This window comes from Hesperophylax consimilis, chromosome 15 (assembly GCF_061612785.1).
Source record: "Hesperophylax consimilis isolate HC1 chromosome 15, BYU_Hcon_1.0, whole genome shotgun sequence".
In the NCBI taxonomy this organism is placed as follows: Eukaryota; Metazoa; Arthropoda; class Insecta; order Trichoptera; family Limnephilidae; genus Hesperophylax; species Hesperophylax consimilis.
Genome location: NC_142850.1, coordinates 14,251,461 through 14,274,076, shown reverse-complemented (window position 1 = coordinate 14,274,076; position 22,616 = coordinate 14,251,461). Strand labels below are relative to the sequence as shown.

Here is a 22,616-nt window from a genome sequence, read left to right as displayed (position 1 = left end):
TTTATGGGAGGCAAAACTTTTTCGCTTTTCTTTTGAATCTAAATTGTAAACATAAAAAACCACTCTATGAAATTACATACTTTAATATTTTTTTTTGTTTATTTGAAACTCAACAAAACAGAAAATATTTCAATTTCATTTCCAAATCGTAACAAAAAAAAATTGCTTCAGGAAACCTTCAGAACCTTTGAAATCAATTATCTCCATTATGCTAGTCTCACATGAGCGCCATACTCTCATGATATATGTGGGGATGGCCTGCTTCACCATATCACTCTCCATACCCACATACATTATGAGATTACAAGACTCATGTGAGGCTAGCATTAATCTTGTAACCGCGGCTGAGGCTAACGTATGTGATTTGAAAAGTCAAGACATGAGTGGCTGTCAAATACTTTTGTTTTAGTTTTCGCAGAATGTATAGGTAAATAACTGCACTATTCCCATCTCAAACACAAGAATAAAATATCTTAATTGAGATTGTGAAATTAAAAACAAATAACTTGTAACCATTGCATGTTGTTATAAATAAGTGAAAATAAAAATTGAATATTCTTCATCCAGGAATTTGAAAACAAATAATAAAACAAAATGACAAATTAAAAATATCAAAATAAACTACGCAGGGTAGATTTCCGACCTGATTTGTTAAGCAGATTTTGGGTTAAAACAATGTTAGTTAGTTCTTTATGCATAACAACACCCATGTATCTAATAATTATCATGTTCATTTGTTTTCCTTCTTTATTAATGGTCTTATCTCTTATTGTAAATTTTTGTTTGTTTTTAATTAATATGATTATTTTATATATCTTCTTTATCAACACACTTTTTCCTTTTTCACAATACATTTTATGAAAACGAGTGGAAACTTCACCGGCTAATGCAACTTCTGGAATATTATAGCACTAATTAAAACGACACACAATAAAAACAAAGTTATTTAAAGATTGCATTCTTTACGCGTGACGTTTAGATGTTAGGTGCTCCTGTATGCGGACATTTTTCAATAATAAGTTTTCACAAGACAACTGCTGCTTGCAATCAAACTGCTGTGACATTCGCGTACAACAGGTTAAGTATTACAGAAAAGCTTTAATAATCCAGTTCAAAAACAGGTACTCATGTACTCTCCACAATTTACATAACAATAACAAATTATTAATTGTAACTAAAACAATCATTATTTTCATTTTTAGGGCAAGTTGTCGATGTTAGAAAAAGCTATCCATGACTGCACCAAAGGTGTGTTTTAACAGAGACATACGATGCATTATTGAAGTCAACAGTTAATTATCACCAGCCTTGGGACATGGGATCTAAATTAATAACAAAAGATTCTCAAACTATGAATTAACAACCAACCAAATCTCGTTTATCTATTGAGCATGTATTAATTCAATTAGGCACCTAAATATATTTATAATACATACCTAGATCCTAAGTCGGGGAAAGTTAAAAATACCAGCAGCTAGGAATGAAAATATATGAAAGCACAATGTTACCTAACCCCCTAACTAATAAACGTGTTTTAAATTTTACACAACTGATAAACAACCATTAAGTATTATGGTTGTTCATCATTCATCATCAAGGCCTTATTTGTGTGCTGTCCATATTGTAAGTTCGATGGTGTATCGACTACCCGCCATTCGAAGAGCACTACAGATTTTTGGTGTTACTATTAGCATTGAAGCATCATTCCCATATATTGAAGATATCTGATGTTATTTCTACTAATACCGAACTACTGCTGCACTTTATTTTGTCATCTTTAACCTTTCCGGGAGTATGGACGCTAATGAACGACGGTACACACTTTCGCCAAAGGAGTATGGACGTCTATGGACGACAGGAGTCGCATATTCATATTCGATGCATATTTTGTAAATATGCATCGTATTGCCATCTATGGGCATATTCCTGTAACTTTACGCCAATTTTACATCATCGTAAAACGCACATTTTACATCATTATCGACAGAGATATATCGGCTGTTATTTATTTAGCATACTATCATAAAATTTAATCAAAAAAAATATTTTTTATTTATGTAAAAAAAACTCACTCCCCAGAGCACGGCCAGCATTACGTAACTTACTCCCGGAAAGGTTAAAGATGCTGCTTTTATAGGGTATTTTTATTGGGTCTTCAATAGACTCAAGTGGGAGAAAAGAAAAGCAAAGGTCGGAAAATCATTTCACATCTGAGCCATTGAGTACAATAACAAGTTGATAAAATGACACATGGTATTCTTGTGCGGAACATGTGAACATGTATAAATAAACGGTGAGCATGTTGTAATGTTATTTAAAAACATCAAAATATGGCTAAGTAAACTTGAATATGAGGAAATCATAAAAATTGTGAAGTAACAGAACCTATAGTTAACGAACATCAAGATGTGGAAATCAACAAACGTGAAAATGAGGAAATCAACAAACATGAAAATGAGGAAATCAACAAACATGAAGATGAGGAAATCATGATGTAACACCAATACAAATTGTGAAGTAACAGAACCTATATCAGACCTATATAGGAACAGGAATCCTTTTTGAGTAGGACTGTGAATAAACTACTATACTTTGTATAATAGTCATTAATAAAAAATAATGTTATTATGTACATTGACGTGTTCAAAAGTGTTAACAAGGTTCCTGAAAGTTTTTTTTTATGTCGCAAATTTTCATATTGAGTGTCGATAACATTGTCAGTTGGAGATTACCAGCAAAACTTACAGGAGCACCAAAGTTGTTCTGTAATCTGTACCTATGTCTCTGATTGAAGAGAACACCACAAGCGGAAAACATAAATATGTATTAGATTTTATTGTATTCATACTATATTTATTTATTGATTTACATTTAAAGGAATAGTTTGAGAAGCGGAAAATTATTTCATTGCACTGAATTAGCTCTGAAATATGATGACCAGCTTTGATTAAATAATTAAAGACCAATTCAGGGCCTCACCGCTCACCAGTTTCTCACTACAAGTTAGGCAGAAAAATAATGCAACAGGAATTTTCGATTCAACAGGACAAAATGATCACACTAATTAACAAATGGGAAATTTGAAACAACAAACCACCACATCTTGATCCGTGGTTTTTATAGTTTTTGAAACGTTGTTAAGTTATTGCAGCTCTGAAGAATTACAAGTTTATGGATGACCTCCTAAGTAATAATAGAAGCTAAATATGTACTTGTTTCACTTTCTATTAAACGTAATGTATCTCAGTCTAGTGAGGATTTGTATAGCATTGATCAGCAGGGTTAGTACTTACCATAGTATTTGCAGGCTCACTACAGTACGCCTATCTCCTGAGAGGCTGACTTAACACAGGCTTCAATGGCACCCTCTTGCCTGAGCAGGTAACTTACTTATTTTATTAATAAGTTAACAGCAAAATTACTTCACAGGCGTCGCAAAGAAAATTGATTGATAAGTAATACTACAGATATATTTATTATTATATGTATGTTGACAAAGGCGCTTTCATTACTCAGTCACAGATTAAATAATGGAAGAAAGCAGTTGTTTTGTTTTAAAATAGAACATCGCTGTGCGTAAAATGAAGTAGACTAGACAAGTACCAGCAGATTGAAGTATAATGTATGTAAAATACTGCACAATATGGTAACACCTACAGAGTAATATGGTAATTACTAATTTATTACCAACAATTAAGATAGGGGTACTATCTAATTCTCACGACATGATCGCGTTAATAATAGATTGATTTAGTTAATCAATACTCCGGCTGTTGAATTGCTCACCATACAACAAAATACCATGTGTTTTTACATTCTCGAAAATATAATTTTGCACTATTTAAAAATGATCACAACACAAAGAGTTATGAGCTAATGACCTAAAGATAACTGCCGGCATCGAATGGATAAATAAAAACTGCCAAGAATCGGCAAAACTAGTGACATCGGGGGGGACATCTATGTCCAAAGATAATAATGATATTATCGGATTGGAAAATGAACACAACATAACAAATGTGAGAACTAAGCATAGAAGAGAGACTTACCCTGAAATAGTTGTGGGATTTGCAATCCCGGAGATCTGGTTCACTTGTAGTTCCTTCAAGGTGGCCCCAATTTACTTCTCTGCTGATCTCCCTCCTGGCTGAAGACTTGCAGATGTCCTCTACACTTGCACTAGGCCGCGATAGGCCAAACACTTTAGGACTGAGTTTATATTTCAAAAGAGATTCTTTACTATCACATTTCTTCTTCACTTCATCGATTGATTGCTCGTTATTCATCCCGGCATTATTCTTAGATTTAGAAAACATTGATTTCTTATTCTTTTTAACTCTCAATTTAACAATATTCCTCGGATGTAAGAAAACATTATTATCATTGTCACCTTTTGTAGGGTTCATTTTGGGTAAGATTTTCTGTTTAGAGTTCAATCCGAAAATTAATATGTCATCTACCGAAGTTTGTAGCTTGTGAGGCTTAGATGATTTGATCTTTGAAGAATTAGCAGCAACTTCGTCGTGGCTTTTTGAGCTGTATAAAGATATGTCATCAACGGAGAAATTACTTTTCTTTCCGCTACAATCGTGACTCTTTGACGATGTTACACTCATATCATCGTAGGAGCAAGTTGCTATGGAGCTGTTGTTCAAGTTGTCTCCTTCAATGTAATAATCAGCTTCACAATCTGGAACATCTATAGATCTTTCAGTGTACATATCATTTGAACCTTTTTGATGATAATCATTCATATTATACTTTGATTTATTTGAGCATTTCTTGGAGTTAGCCACATTTTCATTGCACATGTTGTGTTCATCGGGATAGATGATTTCATAATGATGTTCTTCGTAGCAAGCTAAGCCATCCGAGTAAACAGGATCATAGTGAGGAGATTCATCTCTGTGCATTGGAGATCTTTGATGGAACAATCCCTTAGGCATCAAGTGTTGGGGATGATCGTGAACATTAATTTTAATAGGATATTTACCTGCATCACTTTTGCGAGATTCGTTTCCATTATATTTGTCAGGCATGGCTCTAACAGCTAACTTATTTTTAATAGCGTGCTTTTGTATATCCGTCAGAGAATACAAATATTGCGCATTTGATGTAGAGGGGTTTTTTAGTTCTTCGATACTGACACAATGTTTTCCTGTCCTCTTTGAATGGGATGGTTCACCCTCGTTCTTTTTGGAGAGAAATATATTTTGTAAAGACGGCTGGCTCTGTATATTTCCCAAAAGGATGGGATCCCCTGTGTTTAAAGGTCTGCCCTGACCGCTGAAACCTTCCACAACTGGGGTGGTGTTGGATAGATATTGTCCATCCACATCAATGTCTAATCCAACAACCCCCACAGGTCTTCCGTTGTTTTCTCGAAGTGGGAGAGCTTTTTCTCTGGGATTGAATCCAGGATTAACATACGGAACATTCATGTTAAAATTGTTATGCACAGGGTTGGGAAAATCTACAACAAGAATTCGATCTGAAATGTTTTGGCAATCGTTATGGAAACCGATTCCAGAGTCACTGTTGCTTGACGTAGTTGTTATCTCACTATGATTACTCGGCTGCGGAGAGTTTGCAATAAAATCAATTCCATTCATTTGGCCCATTTCTGGCTCTTGTCTGTTGAGGTTTCTAGGAAGGTTTTCATTTGCTCGTTCAATCCTGTATCCCTCGTTGACTTGGTGTCCATTGGGATTGACCGAATGGTCAATTCTGACCTTGAGCCTTGAGTCGTGTAAGAATTTTGGGCGGTTTACTTTCCTCACGAAATTGGAGCCACGAGGACTGCAAGACTTCCGGTCCATTGGAAGACGAGATATATTTTCAAGATTGCCCTTTGCTGAGAATCCATTTGGAGGCTTCAAAGAATACATGATTCTTATGATGTTTACAATATATTCAGAGTTGTTAGGAAATTCTAAACAAACACCCGCTATGGGGTCGACGGTACAACAAATTTTGAAACTGTCTGCTTTCTTTATGTGATTTTGGTGCTCAACGATTTGGGTGTCAATCATGAAAACGTGACAACTGTTGGAAATAGCAATATCATAACCCTTCTGAGCTTCTTCTCTACACGGGTCTTTGTTTCTTTTGTCTGGTCCTTCGAAGTCATTGACTTCTATAGGGTAGCTGGCACTTGTAACTAATCCGAAGAATCGATAGTCGTTTTCTGAGCTGCAACTGACATAGTTCAATCTCTTGGCAGGGTACTCTGCCAACAATTCTCCGGAGCTACTCCTCAAGGTCATACAAGATGGAAGGATCGTCATTAAGACTGTACAAGGAGTTCGTTTTTCTTGACGCATTTTCCGTATACAACTTCTCACTGTTTGTAATTTGGAGCTAGTGGCAATTTGTTTGGGCATCTCAATGGTCCCCAAGTACCCCACGATGGCTCTGTACTCAACTGACGTTTCCCTCTCTACAATCTTCACAGTTGGTTCTATCCGGGCTTCAGCAGTGGGGGGTTTGTTGATGTTGCTTTCCAAGGGGTTCGGGTTTTCCATAAAGACTATTTGATTCAGTGTTCCGCAATCTGAAAATGAGAGGTACACTTTTAGAAAAAAAATAGTTTAGAATTTTGACTTTGAGTCGAGATGTCTCTTGTTCGATTTTGCGCAGCAGTGCAAAATTATATTGATTTAATTTAATGAAGGGTGCGTGGTGCCAGTATGAGTTTTCATGATATTGATTGTTAAGTTTTATGGAAACTCTCAAAATTGGCCATTGTGGGGAACATGGATAAATAAATCATTTCAGAAAAATGTAACAAAATATGATTGCTAACAACTATTGTTACATTCAGGCAGCATTGCTTCAATATAAATAGTTAAAAATGCTTCGATACAAAAATGTAAAATAATAAACAGACGGAAATATAAATCAAACAAAGAGAAGTACAAAAAACATATTTTCCTACCTAATTCCATATGCGTTCCATTGACTTCTTCAAACATAGCTCCAGTTCTCAGGTCCCTAATAACTTTAATGGCACGTACTTGCTCCAAACCAGGATTAACCATTGCACTTACATTATTAATATCATTCTTATTATTAATACTAGGATTTATAATTACACAATGTGATGAACCAGAAAGTGGCAAGGATGGCTTTGAAAGCAGAATAATTTCTTTATTACTAACACTAGTAGAAGGTTTGCAATCTTTACTTGCATTATCGTGATCTATGGCAACATTATTGGCAGTTTTTATAACATTGGAGCTAAAGTTCGAGGCTCTTCCGGCTCTCTGCATTCGAGATTTGTATGCATGGGGATACTTAGGCCTCTGTCTGTTGCTATGTGCAGAGCGTCCATTCAGGATATCTTCATCGGAGCTGTCGGAGAAATAATTCTCAGCAATAGCCATTTTAATGATACCGACAGAATTACCGATTAGTTGAACCACTGCATCATGCGGCAACTTGGAGACATTTGCGCCATTGACAGATATGAGAAAGTCTCCAGCTCTCAAACCAGCAGCATCTGCAGGAGAGTCCGCTACTATGCATGATAAGATGCAAGGTTGCTGTCCAGATATAGTGAAACCAAAGCCATTGTGTCCCCTGCTCACTTCTACGGTCCTGACACCGTAGTTGGGCCGCTTTTTTCGACGTCTGTGAGGGTGCATCGTGAGATGACTTATCTCCTGTAACTTTGTGCAATCTTATTCTCGCATAACTTGCTGTCGGTTAGTTTCTCTAGCACCGCTTTCTGTCGAAGTCTCGAATACTTCAGACGTAACACAACACAATAAAGACATTTCTAACTTTATTCAGAATGTCTAAACTATAATGTTTATATGTCAAAACGACACGACATCAACTTGTTTATAAGACAATAATAAACGTTAGAAAAAAACACCGCAATACAACTATTTGAATCTTTTCATCACAAAAAACGTCTATAATATTACATGGAGAAACGAAGTTATTTAAATCAAATAATTGACGGGTTTCAGATTTAGCATAAATTCCATATTTTGCCTGAGGCAAAACAAGTATTCGCCATCTCTTTGAAAATATTTACAACTTTCTAAAATTTCCACCAATCAAAGAAGTTTTCTAAGCCACAAGCAATAATTTGTTTAATTTTATGCCATAGACATTATGACGACCTCCGTCGTACCTCCGTGGTCGAGCGGTTTGGAATCAGTCCTCGATTACGAATCTAGAGGTCGCAGGTTCAAATCCTGGCATGTGCAAATAAATATAATTTACTTCTTCCATAATTGCAACATTATCATTCTGTGACATCATTTTAATTCAAATTTGATAAATAATTTAGTGAACATCACTATTTAATCAAAAAAGATCCACATGTTTAAAAACAATGCATTCTTCATCATGAACTAACTAACTAACTAACCATCACGCCGTTTCCCCGTAGGGATAGGCAGAGAGGACGGACCGCCAAACAACTCGGTCTTGGCACACACTTCTTGCCTCATTCACATTTATACATACTCTTCTATTATTCTGGCTCTTGACATGGCCCGACTCGAGTATCTGATTCACTTTATCGTGCCATGTCTTCCTCGGGCGTCCCCGACTTCTGCTACTATTCGCATTTGCATCATATATCCTCCTTACACTCCTATCTTCGCTCATTCGCTCTACATGCCCAAACCATCTAAGCGTCCCTTTCTTAATCTTACTCATTACGCTTACATCAGCCTTGCACTCTTTGCGGATCTCCACATTCCTCACACGATCAAACATATGTAATACATTTGCGGCCCATTGAATGATAAATACTTTCAGTATCGCCCTGGTGAAAGACCACCATTCAGAATAAAAATTTGCTTAAAATGGCTTTAACCGTGGTACTTCCTAACCCTTTTCTGTCCATCTGCTTTCCCTCCCTATTCTTCAGTCTCACAACCTATCCCAATCAGGCTCTTGGGAGGTATTCAGAATAAAAGAAGACGTCCCTGAGCTACGGTAGGAACCGTACAGGAACTGCAGGTAGTCTAGGTACGCATGGCTAGAAACATTTCACCAATTCACCAACAGCGTGAAATAATTTGACATTTGCTCTACGCTCTGACAAAACTCATGGTTTTATGGATTACTAACCTATAAAACAAGATCTCCACTAAATGTTTAATTTCGCTGGTAAAATAGTGAACAGCTTAAAAAATAACTTTAAACTTAATAGTTATTCTCAAAAAATAGGTATAATTACTCTAAAGCTTTACTTTATATTAGTTTCTATCGTTCCGTTACCGGCGGTCTAGTCTGCGTCTGGCCGTCTGGTTTGTTTTCTGTATTAGTTCGTTGTTTTTTTGGTTTTTAATAACAACGTCTTCCCTTTCTCAGGCGATGATCCGAAATTAAATAGCATTTTATCCAGTATTTACTACATGGATATGGAGACGATTAAGGTTGAACGTTTAAACAAAGAAAAAACCAGATACAATGGTAGAATTAAGAAGAGGAAGTGGGAAGAGAAAAGGAACAACGAAGTTCAAGAGAAGAGAACCTGCACTGAGCCCTTCGAACGCGTCAAGAGAAAGAAAATGGCCATGCTATTTGCTTATTCTGGAGTCAAATATTATGGAATGCAAAGGTTTGTTTTTATTGCTCAATTATTTCGAAGGTAAAATTTCAATGCACTGCTTCCTTTTAAATACGCCCAAATTATTGAAATAACACTTTGTTTCAACTTAATTAGCACAAGAAACAACGGTAATTATTTACCGAAACAACTATTTACATCGGTGGAGATGGTAAAACATGCAAAAAATAGGTCATTCGGTTCTTAGTTTGGGTTATAATAATCTGTGCATGTTAAGATTAATGCGGAACCTTTCTGCATTACACTAACAAGAAAAAAACATGACATTGAAACATGGGAAATTTTGTGGTTTGAAAAAAAAGGAAACTTAATTCATCCTTTCTCCCTGAATCTCGCCAACGTAAATAGTTGTTTCCTGTAGCAATTAAGTTGAAATGAAGTGTTATTTAAATGATTTGTGCATAATAAGAAGTAAGCGGAGTACGGAATTTTTACCAAAAATATATTATCATATAAGTATATTACGAAAATGAAAGAGAAAACATTTTTCATCCTTATTTATAAAGCGAAGATGGTTTACGGATAGTTCCCGTGAGTACTCGGGCCTTGGGTCCATTGTGCTATCTCCCATTTTACCTCATTTCTTTAACAGTAACTTCTCTGTGATAAAGTTCACCAGGATTGTCATTGGATATATCTTCTGGTTCCACAATGTGTCTTCCCAGATATCTGAACCTTGTTCCCGTCAGAGAACTCCTCACATTTCCTGCATCTATTGATGTTTTCCACTCCCAACAACTGCATGTGTCTCCTGAGATGGCAGTGTCCCGTTAGTAGTCCTACCAGTTCCCTCAGTGCGTTTCTGTCCATATTGAGTGGTTACCTGGTTCTTCAGATCCGTTTTTGAGTCCTTTTTAATTATTGAATGATGAAAAAAACTGATTTTATATTATTTTACAGAAATCCTGGAATGAAGACCATAGAAGAAGATCTACTGAAGGCTTTATTGGCAACCAAACATATAACGGATGAAGCCTTTGGTCAAATACAAACCATCCAGTTCCAAAGAGCCGCTAGAACCGATAAGGGAGTGTCGGCTGCTATGCAAGTCGTCTCCTTAAAACTACGTAGGTCACATATTTCTAACTATCTTAACCGTTAACAGTTATATATCACAACATTCTAATGCATTCATTATTTGGTTTTCAGCCGATATAGTTGACGTACCAGAAATCAACGCCAACTTGCCCCCGGAGATTCGGGTTTTCTCCATAGAACGAGTAACGAAAGGTTTTAATTCAAAGGCGCAATGCGACGCCCGAACGTATATTTACATGCTGCCCACGTACGCCTTTGAACACCACACCGAGGAGATTGAAAATCATTTTGAATACCGAGTAAAGCCAGAGACTATTACTAACGTTAATAATGTACTGAAGAAGTTTGAAGGAACCAAGAATTTTCACAACTTTACCAGCAGAAAGTGAGTCATATTTTACTGAAATACTTCTGGCAGGTTCACTCTATCTTCCTTTTTTCTAATTTCCTTTTGCCGAGCAACAGTCCTAAATAATTACAGTGTCCTAGTTCATTGACCCTGACATTTCGGAGTGTGGAATAGCACCCTATTCAGCTTCGGAATTATCGCTAGAATTTATTCTTGGAGTGTTAGCTACCTCTTGAAATAGCCTTCACTCCTGCTGGTTTCGTGCCTCATGCGTCTCCCTAAGTTTTGGCCTTCCAACACTGATTCATCCTAAAGGCTTATTATAAAGAGTCATTTTTGATAGTGGACTATCTTCCATAATTGCTACATGTTCTTCCCAGCGGAACCATCCAATTCTAATCTTAACTACAGCCATGCAAAACTGAGAATTTTATGTTATTAGTCATTATATTTTGCTCACCTTAGCTGAATTCATCTGCATAACATAATAACTTTACAAAGATTTTTGACACCTATGTAAAATAGTGTTTTTTTCAAGCAAAATGATACATTTTTTTATTTATATTATAATTTAATTACGTATATATTAACTTTCAGAGAATTCTTTGACCCATCATCGAAGCGCTATGTGATGTCGTTAAAATGCGAGGAACCTTTTGTTGCTAATGGACTGGAGTTTGTTATCATCAAAGTAAAGGTACATATAGATTATATTTTATAATTATTTTGTTCATAACCCTGTACTAAGATTAGGAATGTACAGTAATTTCTCAGTAAACCACCGATTGATTATCCAACAACTACTGTAAGGCTTGGACTCCACTTTGATTTCTAGTAGGGCGATTAATCAGTGACCAAAAATCTAGTGCAATTTGTTTAGTCGCATGTGTGTGCACCTGTATTCGAAACAATGAGTTTTATTTTTGCAACTGACCAAACGCGCGACTAGAAATCCTAGTGGAGTCCAGGTATAATTTGTGGTTATTTTTGGTTTTAGTTGAAATCTTAAAATCAAGCTCTATAATTAATTTGTCAAATTCATTAGTCCGGCGCATACCCCGACTCGAGTGCCAAACTTTGCATACCAACAGGTTGGGTTATCTCACCCTTACCCACTTGGGTACGATACCTCTGTCTTGTTTTAGGACATTTCGATTAGTCCTCTGTATTCTAGCAACTGTCGTACATGTTTCTGTTATTTTCGTTCTACCACATTTTTTGTTTGGATAGATTGATATGGAGTCTTCTTGCAAGCATTAACATTACACCTTAAATTTAAACAAATAAATAGAAATTTTATCAAAGATCGATAGCGATTTTTTGTTTTTAATAACTATGTAACTAACAACTAACCATCACGCCGTTTCACCGGGGTAGGGTTAATAGGGGTAGGCAGAGAGGACGGACTGTCAAACAACTCGGTTTTGGCAAACACTTCTTGCCTCATTCACATTCATACATCGTCTAATACATATTTTTCTATTATTCTGACTCTTGAGATGGCCCGAATCAAGTATCTGATTCATTTGATCGTGCCATGTCTTCCTTGGGCGACTTTTGCTACCATTCGCATTTGCAATCATATATTCTCCTTACACTCCTTTCTTTGCTCATTCGCTCTACATGCCCAAACCATCTAAGCATCCCTTTCTTAAGGTGAAACGTAAGCGGCAATTTTCATACAAACTGTTTGTTTGCCCCATTCGAAATCTACAGATAATATTTTATTTATTTTAGTACTGAAAAATAATACTAATAATGATTTTTGCGCGAACGCAAATTTTACTGTTATATTACTTATAATAACCGAGTAATTACATTAACAAAAGTCATTATTTTTCATCTAATTACTGTAAGTGTTAGTGACACAAGTAGGTAAAAACGCTACTCTAGCCTGTCCGTACACTAGAAGAGATATACTTCTGTGGGAGCAGTTCCGATATATATTTCACAAGAATGTTTGCAACACATTCCTACGGTTCTAAAGTACCTAGTTAGATGCATTTGTAGTAAAAATGTCAAGTTGCATGGAATGGTTTTTTATGCTGATAGAATAATATTTTCGCTTTTTTATAAATGTTCCAGTATTACTGAGCGCACGGAATATTTGCGACGGAGGCTTACAGTAAAAGGGCTAAATTAACTGTCTTACGATAACAAGGACGACTTTAATAATTTAGAACTTTCTTGAATCTGTAAAAATTACTATAGATAGACTCGCCTAGTTATTTTGATGTACTAAACAATAAAATGCATAGATCGAGCTACGTAGGTACCTATATACTCTAGCATAACATTATTATCTGTCTGCCACTTGCCACGGGTTTGAGATGTTATAAAAAACTATCGAAAAAGTGTAAACAATTGATGTGACCTTTTTTGTGCCAAAAAGTAATCAACAATAACAACGATTTTGGATAACGCATTTTTGTTTTCCCATAACAATGAGGCGTGCACTTTATAAAAAGATTCACCAGTTTATTTCCGGACACCGCGTCTAAGATATTTGTTCAAAAAAAGTTTTATTTTCAATCATTATTTCAATCATTATTATCAATCTTTCTGTCCTATAAAGGGTTGACTATTATTAACATGTCTCGTTTATTGTTTTTGGAAATAAAAAAAATACAAAAAAAAACGAGTGTGCTTTAGACCACACGACTGAAGTAAAACTTCTTTAGCTCCATCTATATGTATGTATAATATATGTATAATAGAACCTACCACAAGACACGGAACAACAATCGATGCAGTTTTGTCTAAATACCTTTCTAATTTTCATTCGAAAACATATGTGTCTAATTTCTCATACCATAGGCCCTATTGTCTCGGTCTTAAAATCATCCACAGTAATTACTGATGTATCTGATAATGAAAATAATGAATAAAAATAAATAATATTATAATATTGTCCCGTTATAATGCCTAAGTAATATTTATTACGTATTATGAGACCCTAAACCCTACGTACCAAGACTTGAGCGCACGACGAATTTGATTCTCCATCTGGTAATTCTAACCACTTAGTTGGTTTCGGTACATACGCCGATTGAAATGCACGATTTTTTACAAATATCTTTTGGTTTGGTATTAAAATTCTTCCGCGGCAAATGTTTTTTGTGCGTGTTGGTTTTACAATAAAATTGTGTGTTTTTCTGCCGTTCTGTAAAATTATAAAAGTATTGGTAAGAAAAAAAATTTAAACAGATTAATATATTTTATGTGCATGCGCGAACCAATAACTTACCTCAATATTAAAAAGCATAACGCGTTAAAAGAGTTTTAATTGACAATATTGAAAATAACGCCTTAATCTTACTCATTACGCTTACATCAGTGCACTTGCACTCTTTGCGGATACCCACATTTCTCACACGATTATGTATGGTTTAACTACATATAAGCCTCAGGGATCTCATTTCAACAGCATTCAGTTTACTTTCATTCTTTCTCTGCCAGTTCCATGCCTCACTTTCATACATCTTGGGCATGGTACCTTGCGACCGAAAATGAACCTTGCGGTCGGTTAAAATTAAGGGGCACAGCGGTCCTTTTTCGCTTGCAAACCCCGTCTTAATTTTTTGCACAACCGACATTATTATTTTTTTTATTTTTTATATATTCAATAATATTGTTATTGGGTTTATAAAAACAGTTTATTTTTAAACAAGTTCTGCTGTGTAATTATTATTACGCGTGACAGCTGTTTCGCCTTCTGAAGGCATTATCAAACTGTGGGTAGCCCACTTACAGACGATACATTTATATTATTTCTAGGTAGGTATTTTAATTTCAATTACTGATTTCTTAATTGATTTCTGAGTAAAATATTAGAAATTATTAATGGTTTTTACCCCAGTAAAGTTTCCCCAATTAGTGTAAAGTTTAAATTTGACTGAATGTCTTTATGTTAGTTATTCCCAAACGATGACTCATAGGGTTATTTTAATAGCATAATTAAGTACTTCATAGTGCACTCATATTTGCACTAGGTTTGAAGATATCTAGTAGGGGCGAACGAATTATATTTGTTTGTTCATTAATTAGAATAGCTTTCGGATTATTAGAGTTTTTGTTAATTTCTAACTGCTCTAAAAGATTCAGTTTACGGCCTTTATTTTGTATGTGTAACGGAGTTGGTTTATTATTATCATTAAGTGAGTGATTTTCATTTAGGAGATGTTTGGCAAATTGAGATTGCATTTTATTATTATTTTTAAAAGATCTTATATGTTCTTTTTTTTTTTTTTTTTCAGTTTCAGTGCCGGCAACCCGGGCGTTTATTTAATTTCATGGTTGTTTACATTGTTTTCTTTTCTTTTACCCGCCTCACTAGACAAAGTCTGTTCCGAGGCGGGTAAATCACATATTATATTTGTTCCAAAAGAAATGTATGTATTTAAAAAAAAATATATACTTTGAACCTAGTGTTAAAGGACCGGCCCGTTTGTCCAACATAAACAGCGTTGCATTCGTCACACTGGAGTTTATAAATGCCACTATTTTGTAATTTGAGTACCTTACTTTTTGAGTTTTTAAGAGATGATCCTAAGTTGTTATTTGTGCATAACAATATTATTGAATATATAAAAAATAAAATGGAGTTCTACAAATTAAACTAACAATAAATAGACATTATTATATATATGTAATATAAATAAACAACATAGAATACAATCTCATTCGAAGAACACGCATTTCGTAATTTTAGTTGAAAAAGTCCCCAGAAATTTTATATAAAATTTTTAAAATTCGAAATTTGTTAATTCGCGCGTGTGAAATCGTCAGTGTAATAGCGATTTATGGTAAAATATGTCAAATAATTTGTGTGTTTTACAGGGTCAGAGTTTTATGCTGCACCAAATCAGGAAGATGGTGGGATTAAGTTTAGCTGTGGTGAGGGGGCTGACCGGTGAAGAAACCATTGATAGATGTTGGACAGCTGACCGCCTTGATGTCCCCACCGCTCCTGGATTGGGTCTAGTCTTGGATCAGGTAGTTTACTACTCTTTACAAGTAGAATATCACAGTAAACTTGACCTAGACGTCACCATCGCTCCCGTACTGGGTCTAGTCTTTGATCAGGTAGTTTACTACTTTTTACAAGTAAAATAACACAGTAAACTTGACCTACAATAAATTCGACAGCGTAATATGTATTTACGTTTATTTTTAGGTTAAGGAAATGTACAAAAGATGCAAATCATGTTAATTGACTTCTTGTTGTTCTTCTTCTACTGGAGGTTGAATACCATCATTGTTATCATGATTAATTTTTGGGTTGTATGCCGTGTTGTACTTCCTCCTTCTTTAGCCGACTTTTTGGAGATTGTGGTGAAGTGGGTGTTTATGTATATAGAAGTGATACCATGTTGCAAGCGTTAAGCCTCATAGTTAAGGTATTGCAGTATAATAATTAATTAAATTAATATTGCTATCGGCGTTATGTTTTGTGTAGCCGTTCGGTACTGGATACCAATAACTATTAAGGTTGGCCCCATCGTCTCTAATTTAACTAATTATCTCGATCATTGTTATTGATTAGGAAACAGTATAGCTCCGATAGATACTCAGACAAATAGGACATTGTCCCATGTTTATCTTTATTCTTTTTGCAGCACCCCAGTTCCACTAGTAAAGTTCACCGGGTTTGTCATTGGGCAGTTGATTGTGCATAAGTCTTAATAGATTATCAGTGGAAGAAACTTGTTTACTTTCAAAGGAAATTAAGCATGAATCCCTTTTTTCATAACTTTACTTCTGGTTTCAGATACATTACGATCGATACAATAAGCGCTACGGAACTGACGGTATTCACAAGCCTTTAGTATGGTCAGATGTGCAAGAAGAACTTAAGAAATTCAAAGAAGATTTCATCTATCCCACTATCGTCAATGTCGAAAAGGATGAACTTAATATGAAGACCTGGTTGGAGGTCTTGCCTCTTCATGCTTATGATGTTCGAGATGGTGATAAGAAACCAGAAGAAGACATGGAAGCTGACGAGAGTGATGACGACGATGATGAAGAAAAAATCGTAGAAACAAAATTGAAAATCTTGGAAACAAAAGTAGCCGTAGAAGTCGCAGAAACTAAAGAAAAAGTTTTAGAAACAAAAGCAGCCGTAGAAGATGTTTTAGAAACAAAAACATCCATCGAAGAAGTAAATGGAAAAGTTTCAGAAACGACAATGGAATCTGCCCAACCAGAAGAAGCTGTTGTGAGTGAGACTATTGAAAAAGAAACATCTAAAGTTTCTAGCGGTATATAAAGTTTGGTTATTATGTACATTTCAAATTAAAAATTCCAAGAAGGATCTTATTTGTATTTGATTACAATGGATGCATGAAAAGTTTTTATGTGTATTGTGTCTATGAACTATTTTCCAAATCAATTATAGATATACTATCGTTGTTGATAATGTTTTGGACAGATGTGTACTTTTTGACATAAATTTATTTGATGTTCGTGATTAAGCATAATAAAATTAGTTATAAAAATAACACAATTGCAGTATTGTTTTTTTATTTAAAAAGTGCATTATTTTGTGTAAAAGTTGATTTAGGATTGTGAAAATATTATGCGCAAAACAAATATTCAATACTGTATTATCACAATTATGCCCCTAGTAAACGTAGGCCCAACGCATTGGGCGCCAAACCGCCAATGTGTGAATGCTGTTGACGGGTTGTAGCCAAGATCCTTGATGTGTGCAAAACCGACAATAATCGGGTTGGCCGGCCAACGTTGGCAGCTAATGCGTGCAACGGCCTATATAAGCCAAATAGTCCTGTACACATTGAGCCAGCGAATTGGCCCAATGCGCTGGGTCAACATGTACTAGTGGCTTTACATAATAAAAATATATACTTAACAAAAAAAATCATGATCAAAATAATGTTTCTGTAGAGTGATTATACAAATGAAGAATGAACAGATCAAATAATTATTATTATCAGTACCCATTTGAAAATTATTAATCTTAAAAAGAAGCGAATTAATATACATACATTAATACAAAACATGCAACTTAAAAAGTAAGTATTCTTCATCATAATAAATTATGGTTTTCTTTCCAAACTGTAGCCATTTGCAGATTATGTATTAATATCACGCGTTGAGACTTTTCACGGCCATTTGAAGAGCTCCCTCTCTTGTTTTGTTCCCTCCAATAAATCCTGTTGAATGGACAAACATACATCCTTCGATTCCTGACACTTTTTCTAAATCTGCATCTCTGACTCCACACCATTCGCTTTTCAAGAATTTCCTGAAAAAAAAACACATTTTTTTAGTTTTGTTTATGTAATTCTGCACAAGTTTCATATCTTTGGAGCCAGTCAGAACTATGGCGTCTCAATTTAGGAATTGTTGTTAAGCTAAATGAAGTGCAGAAGGAAAGGAGGAAGGTTGGGAAGGACCTGAACTTCAGATCTGTTCACTAAACAGCTAAAGCCATTAAGATCATTCTAATTCTGAATGGTGGTATCTCACCAGGGTGATACTGAGAGTATCTTCTACTGTGAATTGATGTTCACAAACACAATGATTTACAAATTAAGTGTGCTTTTTAACTTTTTTTAGTCCTGAAATCGGAGCTTATTGCTTTGCTGTGGAAGTTGTCTCCACATTTCAATGAAAAATAAATTAGCAGAAAAAAAAAACACTACGATTAATATTATTTATCTAATGAAGTGTTTTTTGTCATATTACAGCTGAATACTATTAATTAATTCATTTTTGCAAAAAATTATGGCTGGCTGAATATTTTATTGTTGCCCGGGCTTTATACGGTTTATCGAAATCAGATGTAAACAGTAATAATTTTCTTCTTATTTTGAGCACAAGGTGTACAAAATTCTGCTTTAAGAGTGGGAAAAGTAGGTGGCTTTTCGAAATCTTATATAGATAATGAGTTACCTTCCTCCTGTTTTGAAGGTCAAGTGTGTAAAATATCATCAATCTCGGAATAAAAGTGTAGATTTGTTTGAAAAAGAAACCCACACCGGAACATAGATACGGATAGATTCTCACCTGCACACAAAACTTCCAGTCTTAATAGGTACACACTGTACCCTCCAGTTTCCCTTCTCATCCTCGAACAAACAGAACTTGATGCTGCCCACAATGTCCAGTGCCTTTTCCAGGTCAAACAGATGCTCCGTCCAAGGAGCAATCGTCTCCAACTGGATTATCTCACCGCTAGAATGGACATCAAACCTCTTCTTTATAGCTTGCTCGACCACATCCCTAGCGGGCCACCAGGAACTTGTAAAATATGAAACTTTATCAAGGAATTCACTTCCCACGACATCCATTGCTTCTTCAAACTTTTCTTGTACGTCATAACCCTTTGGAGCGTTCCAGTCGGGGTTTAATCTCTTAACACGCGAGCTTACATCGGAGGATATCCTGTAAAGGGGTTCTCCTTCGCACATCATGATGCCATTGTCGATGGCGTCAATTTCCTGGATGAGAGACTCGTAGATCTTCTCGTATATGATTTTAATGGCTTCATCTGCAAGGCTGACTTTCCCTCTGATAATCTGCTCGCCGAAATGTACATAGACGAGTCCTGCAGAGCTCAACCTGTAAAAAAAAGGTATTAAAATTTTCAGTTGATAGTGAATAATGAATTTAGGTCAAATAATGTATCAACCGAATTATTACATGATGGGTATCGTTATTGTGGCTCGATTTGTTAGTTTCCTTACTCCGCTTGCTTCTTTAATCACTACAAGAAAGAACTATCTATGCCGGGGGAGATGGTAAAAGATGCATTAAAGTAAAAAAAAATTCCAATGCTACAATTTACATGTCGAAACATGTTTTGCTGTCATGTTAGATTTTGTAAATATAATGACGTTTGCCGAAAGGTTCCGCATCAATCTAAATATGCATAAATTATTTAAATAACTCAATCTATGGACCAATTTTGTGCATGTTTTTCCATCTCACTTGATGTAAACAATTGTTCTTTTACTAACTAAGCTCAAAGGAAGTGTTCAACAATTTGGGTGTATTTATCAGTAAACAGAGTAGGTAAATTTTACCATGACTTTCAACCAGAAGGGTCAATTAAGAGCAATATTCACAGCTGGTAATGACTTGCTTCCATCTCAAAACATAGGGAATAGGTTTGTACAGCAAATTTCAGACTATGAATTTAGTAGCTGCATCTGTACAACGTGTTTTATAGTTTTTCGTTATTTTTAGCAAAATAATGTTTATATTTGTTATTATGTTCGCAAGCGCGAATTCTTATTACTGTTTTAAATCTTCAAACAATGCTCCCTGCTATTTTCGCAAATTCATTTGTCGAGGGTTTTAGTACATCAAATAGTAATATTCAAAGAAAACTAAAATAGTAATAGAATAATAATTTATTATATTACTCATTTTAAATACGTGTAGGATTACGAAAGATCTTTTAAATATTTATGTTGAGGGATCAGTAGGATTTATAGGCCCTGTTAGGAGTTCTACCGAGCCGAACCGTCTGGTGTGAAAATATCTGGAGTCGGTGAATTATCTTCCCATTTTGAGTTGACGTGTTGTTCTTGTATTGTTTTGTATTTATTTTGCTTATAATGCACTTAAATAATGTGGATTGACTAGATGATCATTTGTGAAAAAGTGTGTGGAAGGGTTTAGTTTTTCCTATGGGGAAGATTTAACCCAGACATAAAGTCGGAAAATTAAATTTTAGCAAAATAGACAGATCACTCTATATTCTCCCATTGTGAATGTATGGCGAGCGATATTCTGAAATAGGCCAAGCCATGATAGTATAGCGGAAGTGTGTCAGCCCCATTGTATTTATCAAGGTTTACAAAAGTTGATATGCATTGTCTAAAAAGGCTTGAAATATATCACCTGATGTTGAAGTTTTTGGAAGTGGGGCACAAGCTGCTCATAGTCTCTTTGAATTCCCTTTGGTGATGATCGTATCTGTGGATGCTTTTATCGAAAACACCGCCAACGTCGACCACAATATCACATTCTTGCAGTTTAGCCGGGTCCCGGCTTCGGATAATTTCGGCATCAGAGTACTCTGGAAGTTGCTTCAGTAAATAGCATGCCAGAACCTCATCACAGTGGAACATGCCATCGTGTGTTCCAATCTGAAAAAGGTAACACATAGTATTTATTGAATATTTCAGAAATATGTTTTTTAGGTTGTTGAAACGTCACTGTCATTCGAAAGCACATTGAATGATAAACAATGAATTAAAATCCCCACCTTGATTCGCTTCGACCGTTTGCAATTATTTTCAGACATATTTTTTGTAAGAATAAATCGGCTTTTTGTTTTAAAGGTTTTGCTGTAAGACACAGAAGCAGTTTTATTTCTGAATAAAGCGCGGCACGTCTTCAACATAACCAAGTTTCAAACATGTTTAAACATTTCATAGAAAAAATTGTCGACGCGATTCGCCATAGAAATAGTCACAACGTTCGTAGGGATGAACGTGCATAATAAATAATAACATCGAATTTCGATTTCTAAACATCACGCGTAGGCGACCGTTTTATTTTCTCGTAATTCAAAACTTTAAGCATTCACGTAAAACAATAATAAAAGTCAAATGTCATAAAATTTTCAGTTTTCAACTAGCCTAATAAATGTTTATTTTGCTAGTTTTTTAGATAAAATCTATTATGAAACAAATAAAATTATAATGTTTGGACTTTGCACATGTAAAGAAGTTGGAAAATATACAATTTTCAGTCGTAAGTCATCGTATTTCAACTCCTACCGAAATCAAGAGCGATTTCGAGTTAATGATTTGTGAAATATCATCTTTGAAGATAAATAGAACAACGGTAGAGAAAGAAATATTATTCATCTCACCGTTAGAAGTGAAAATTCCGCAAAGTTGTATTATCTAAAATTATGAAGAGTGAATCTGGACTGATAAACTGTGCAATGCGCTATTTTTTACAGAAAAATTAAAAAGGACAGTAATGGCATTATGTGTTTATTGATTCCGTTTCCTTGTCCGTTCTGTTGCCCAGTTGCCGTAGTTGTGACTGATGATGAGAACGAAGCCCAGCGAACTCGGAGTCAACAGTCGGCCATTGACGTGTGTTTGTGTGGAACATGTGGAGCCTGCATGTTTTTTTTATTCATTTTATTTATGGTTGTTATTTTTGTTACTTGTTTAGCTATGTTAAATGGAAACTCATTATACCCATGAACAAATGATGTGAATATATTTTTTTATTGTAATATGATCTAAATCGTGCTTTATAAATTTAGAATTTCAATCATTCGTCGAAGCGACGGGAAGCGGATAAAGAAAATGATTATTGTGATGGTCACAAAACTTCAACAAACACTTCACGTGAACGTAGGGCCGGTCCTGTGCAGGCGCAATTGGAGCAGTCCGCTCCAGGCGCCGACTTGCCAAGGCGCCAAGAAGCCAAGGCAGTGAAAATAACTTCGGTAATTATTTCCATCACCGCCGAACTTTTAGGCACATATTATGGAAATTACACTTTGTTTGAACAATTACTATAAGAAATAACTATTTACATGCACAAAATAGGTTATAAGGTTCTTAGTTTGGATTGATGAAATATTACTCGATACAAAAAAAATCCAAAAATGTGGCAGAAAAAAAGAGGTCG

The 22,616-nt window shown here is 35.3% G+C and overlaps 3 protein-coding genes across 4 annotated transcripts in view; 1 reads left to right on the top strand and 2 right to left on the bottom strand.

The window, feature by feature from the left end:
* loco (regulator of G protein signaling family member locomotion defects) overlaps positions 1-8,035 on the bottom strand; it is a 147,891-nt gene extending 139,856 nt beyond the window's left edge. The window contains exons 1-2 of one of the 2 annotated variants that reach the window (XM_089640234.1): positions 6,938-8,035; positions 4,050-6,553 (exon numbers count right to left, since the gene is read on the bottom strand). In XM_089640234.1, coding sequence (XP_089496360.1) covers positions 4,050-6,553; positions 6,938-7,646 — 3,213 coding nt within the window. In that variant the 5' untranslated portion in view covers positions 7,647-8,035. The remainder of the gene's footprint in view (positions 1-4,049; positions 6,554-6,937) is intronic. The other variant, XM_089640233.1, reaches the window with a different exon arrangement.
* A 1,021-nt stretch (positions 8,036-9,056) lies between these two features.
* Positions 9,057-17,459, top strand: Pus1 (Pseudouridine synthase 1). Its single transcript, XM_089639984.1, has 7 exons — positions 9,057-9,192; positions 9,337-9,586; positions 10,496-10,662; positions 10,745-11,018; positions 11,580-11,679; positions 15,822-15,977; positions 16,753-17,459. Exons 1-7 carry the CDS (start codon positions 9,117-9,119, stop codon positions 17,251-17,253), a joined length of 1,524 nt encoding a protein of 507 aa, XP_089496110.1. The 5' UTR covers positions 9,057-9,116; the 3' UTR covers positions 17,254-17,459.
* A 66-nt stretch (positions 17,460-17,525) lies between these two features.
* On the bottom strand, positions 17,526-21,375 carry LOC149417350 (MYG1 protein). Its single transcript, XM_089639985.1, has 4 exons — positions 21,226-21,375; positions 20,859-21,106; positions 19,017-19,571; positions 17,526-18,252 (listed from the first exon to the last, which is right to left on the bottom strand). The coding sequence occupies exons 1-4, from the start codon at positions 21,361-21,363 to the stop codon at positions 18,093-18,095; spliced, it is 1,101 nt and encodes a 366-aa protein (XP_089496111.1). The 5' UTR covers positions 21,364-21,375; the 3' UTR covers positions 17,526-18,092.
* Positions 21,376-22,616: the final 1,241 nt, after the last annotated feature.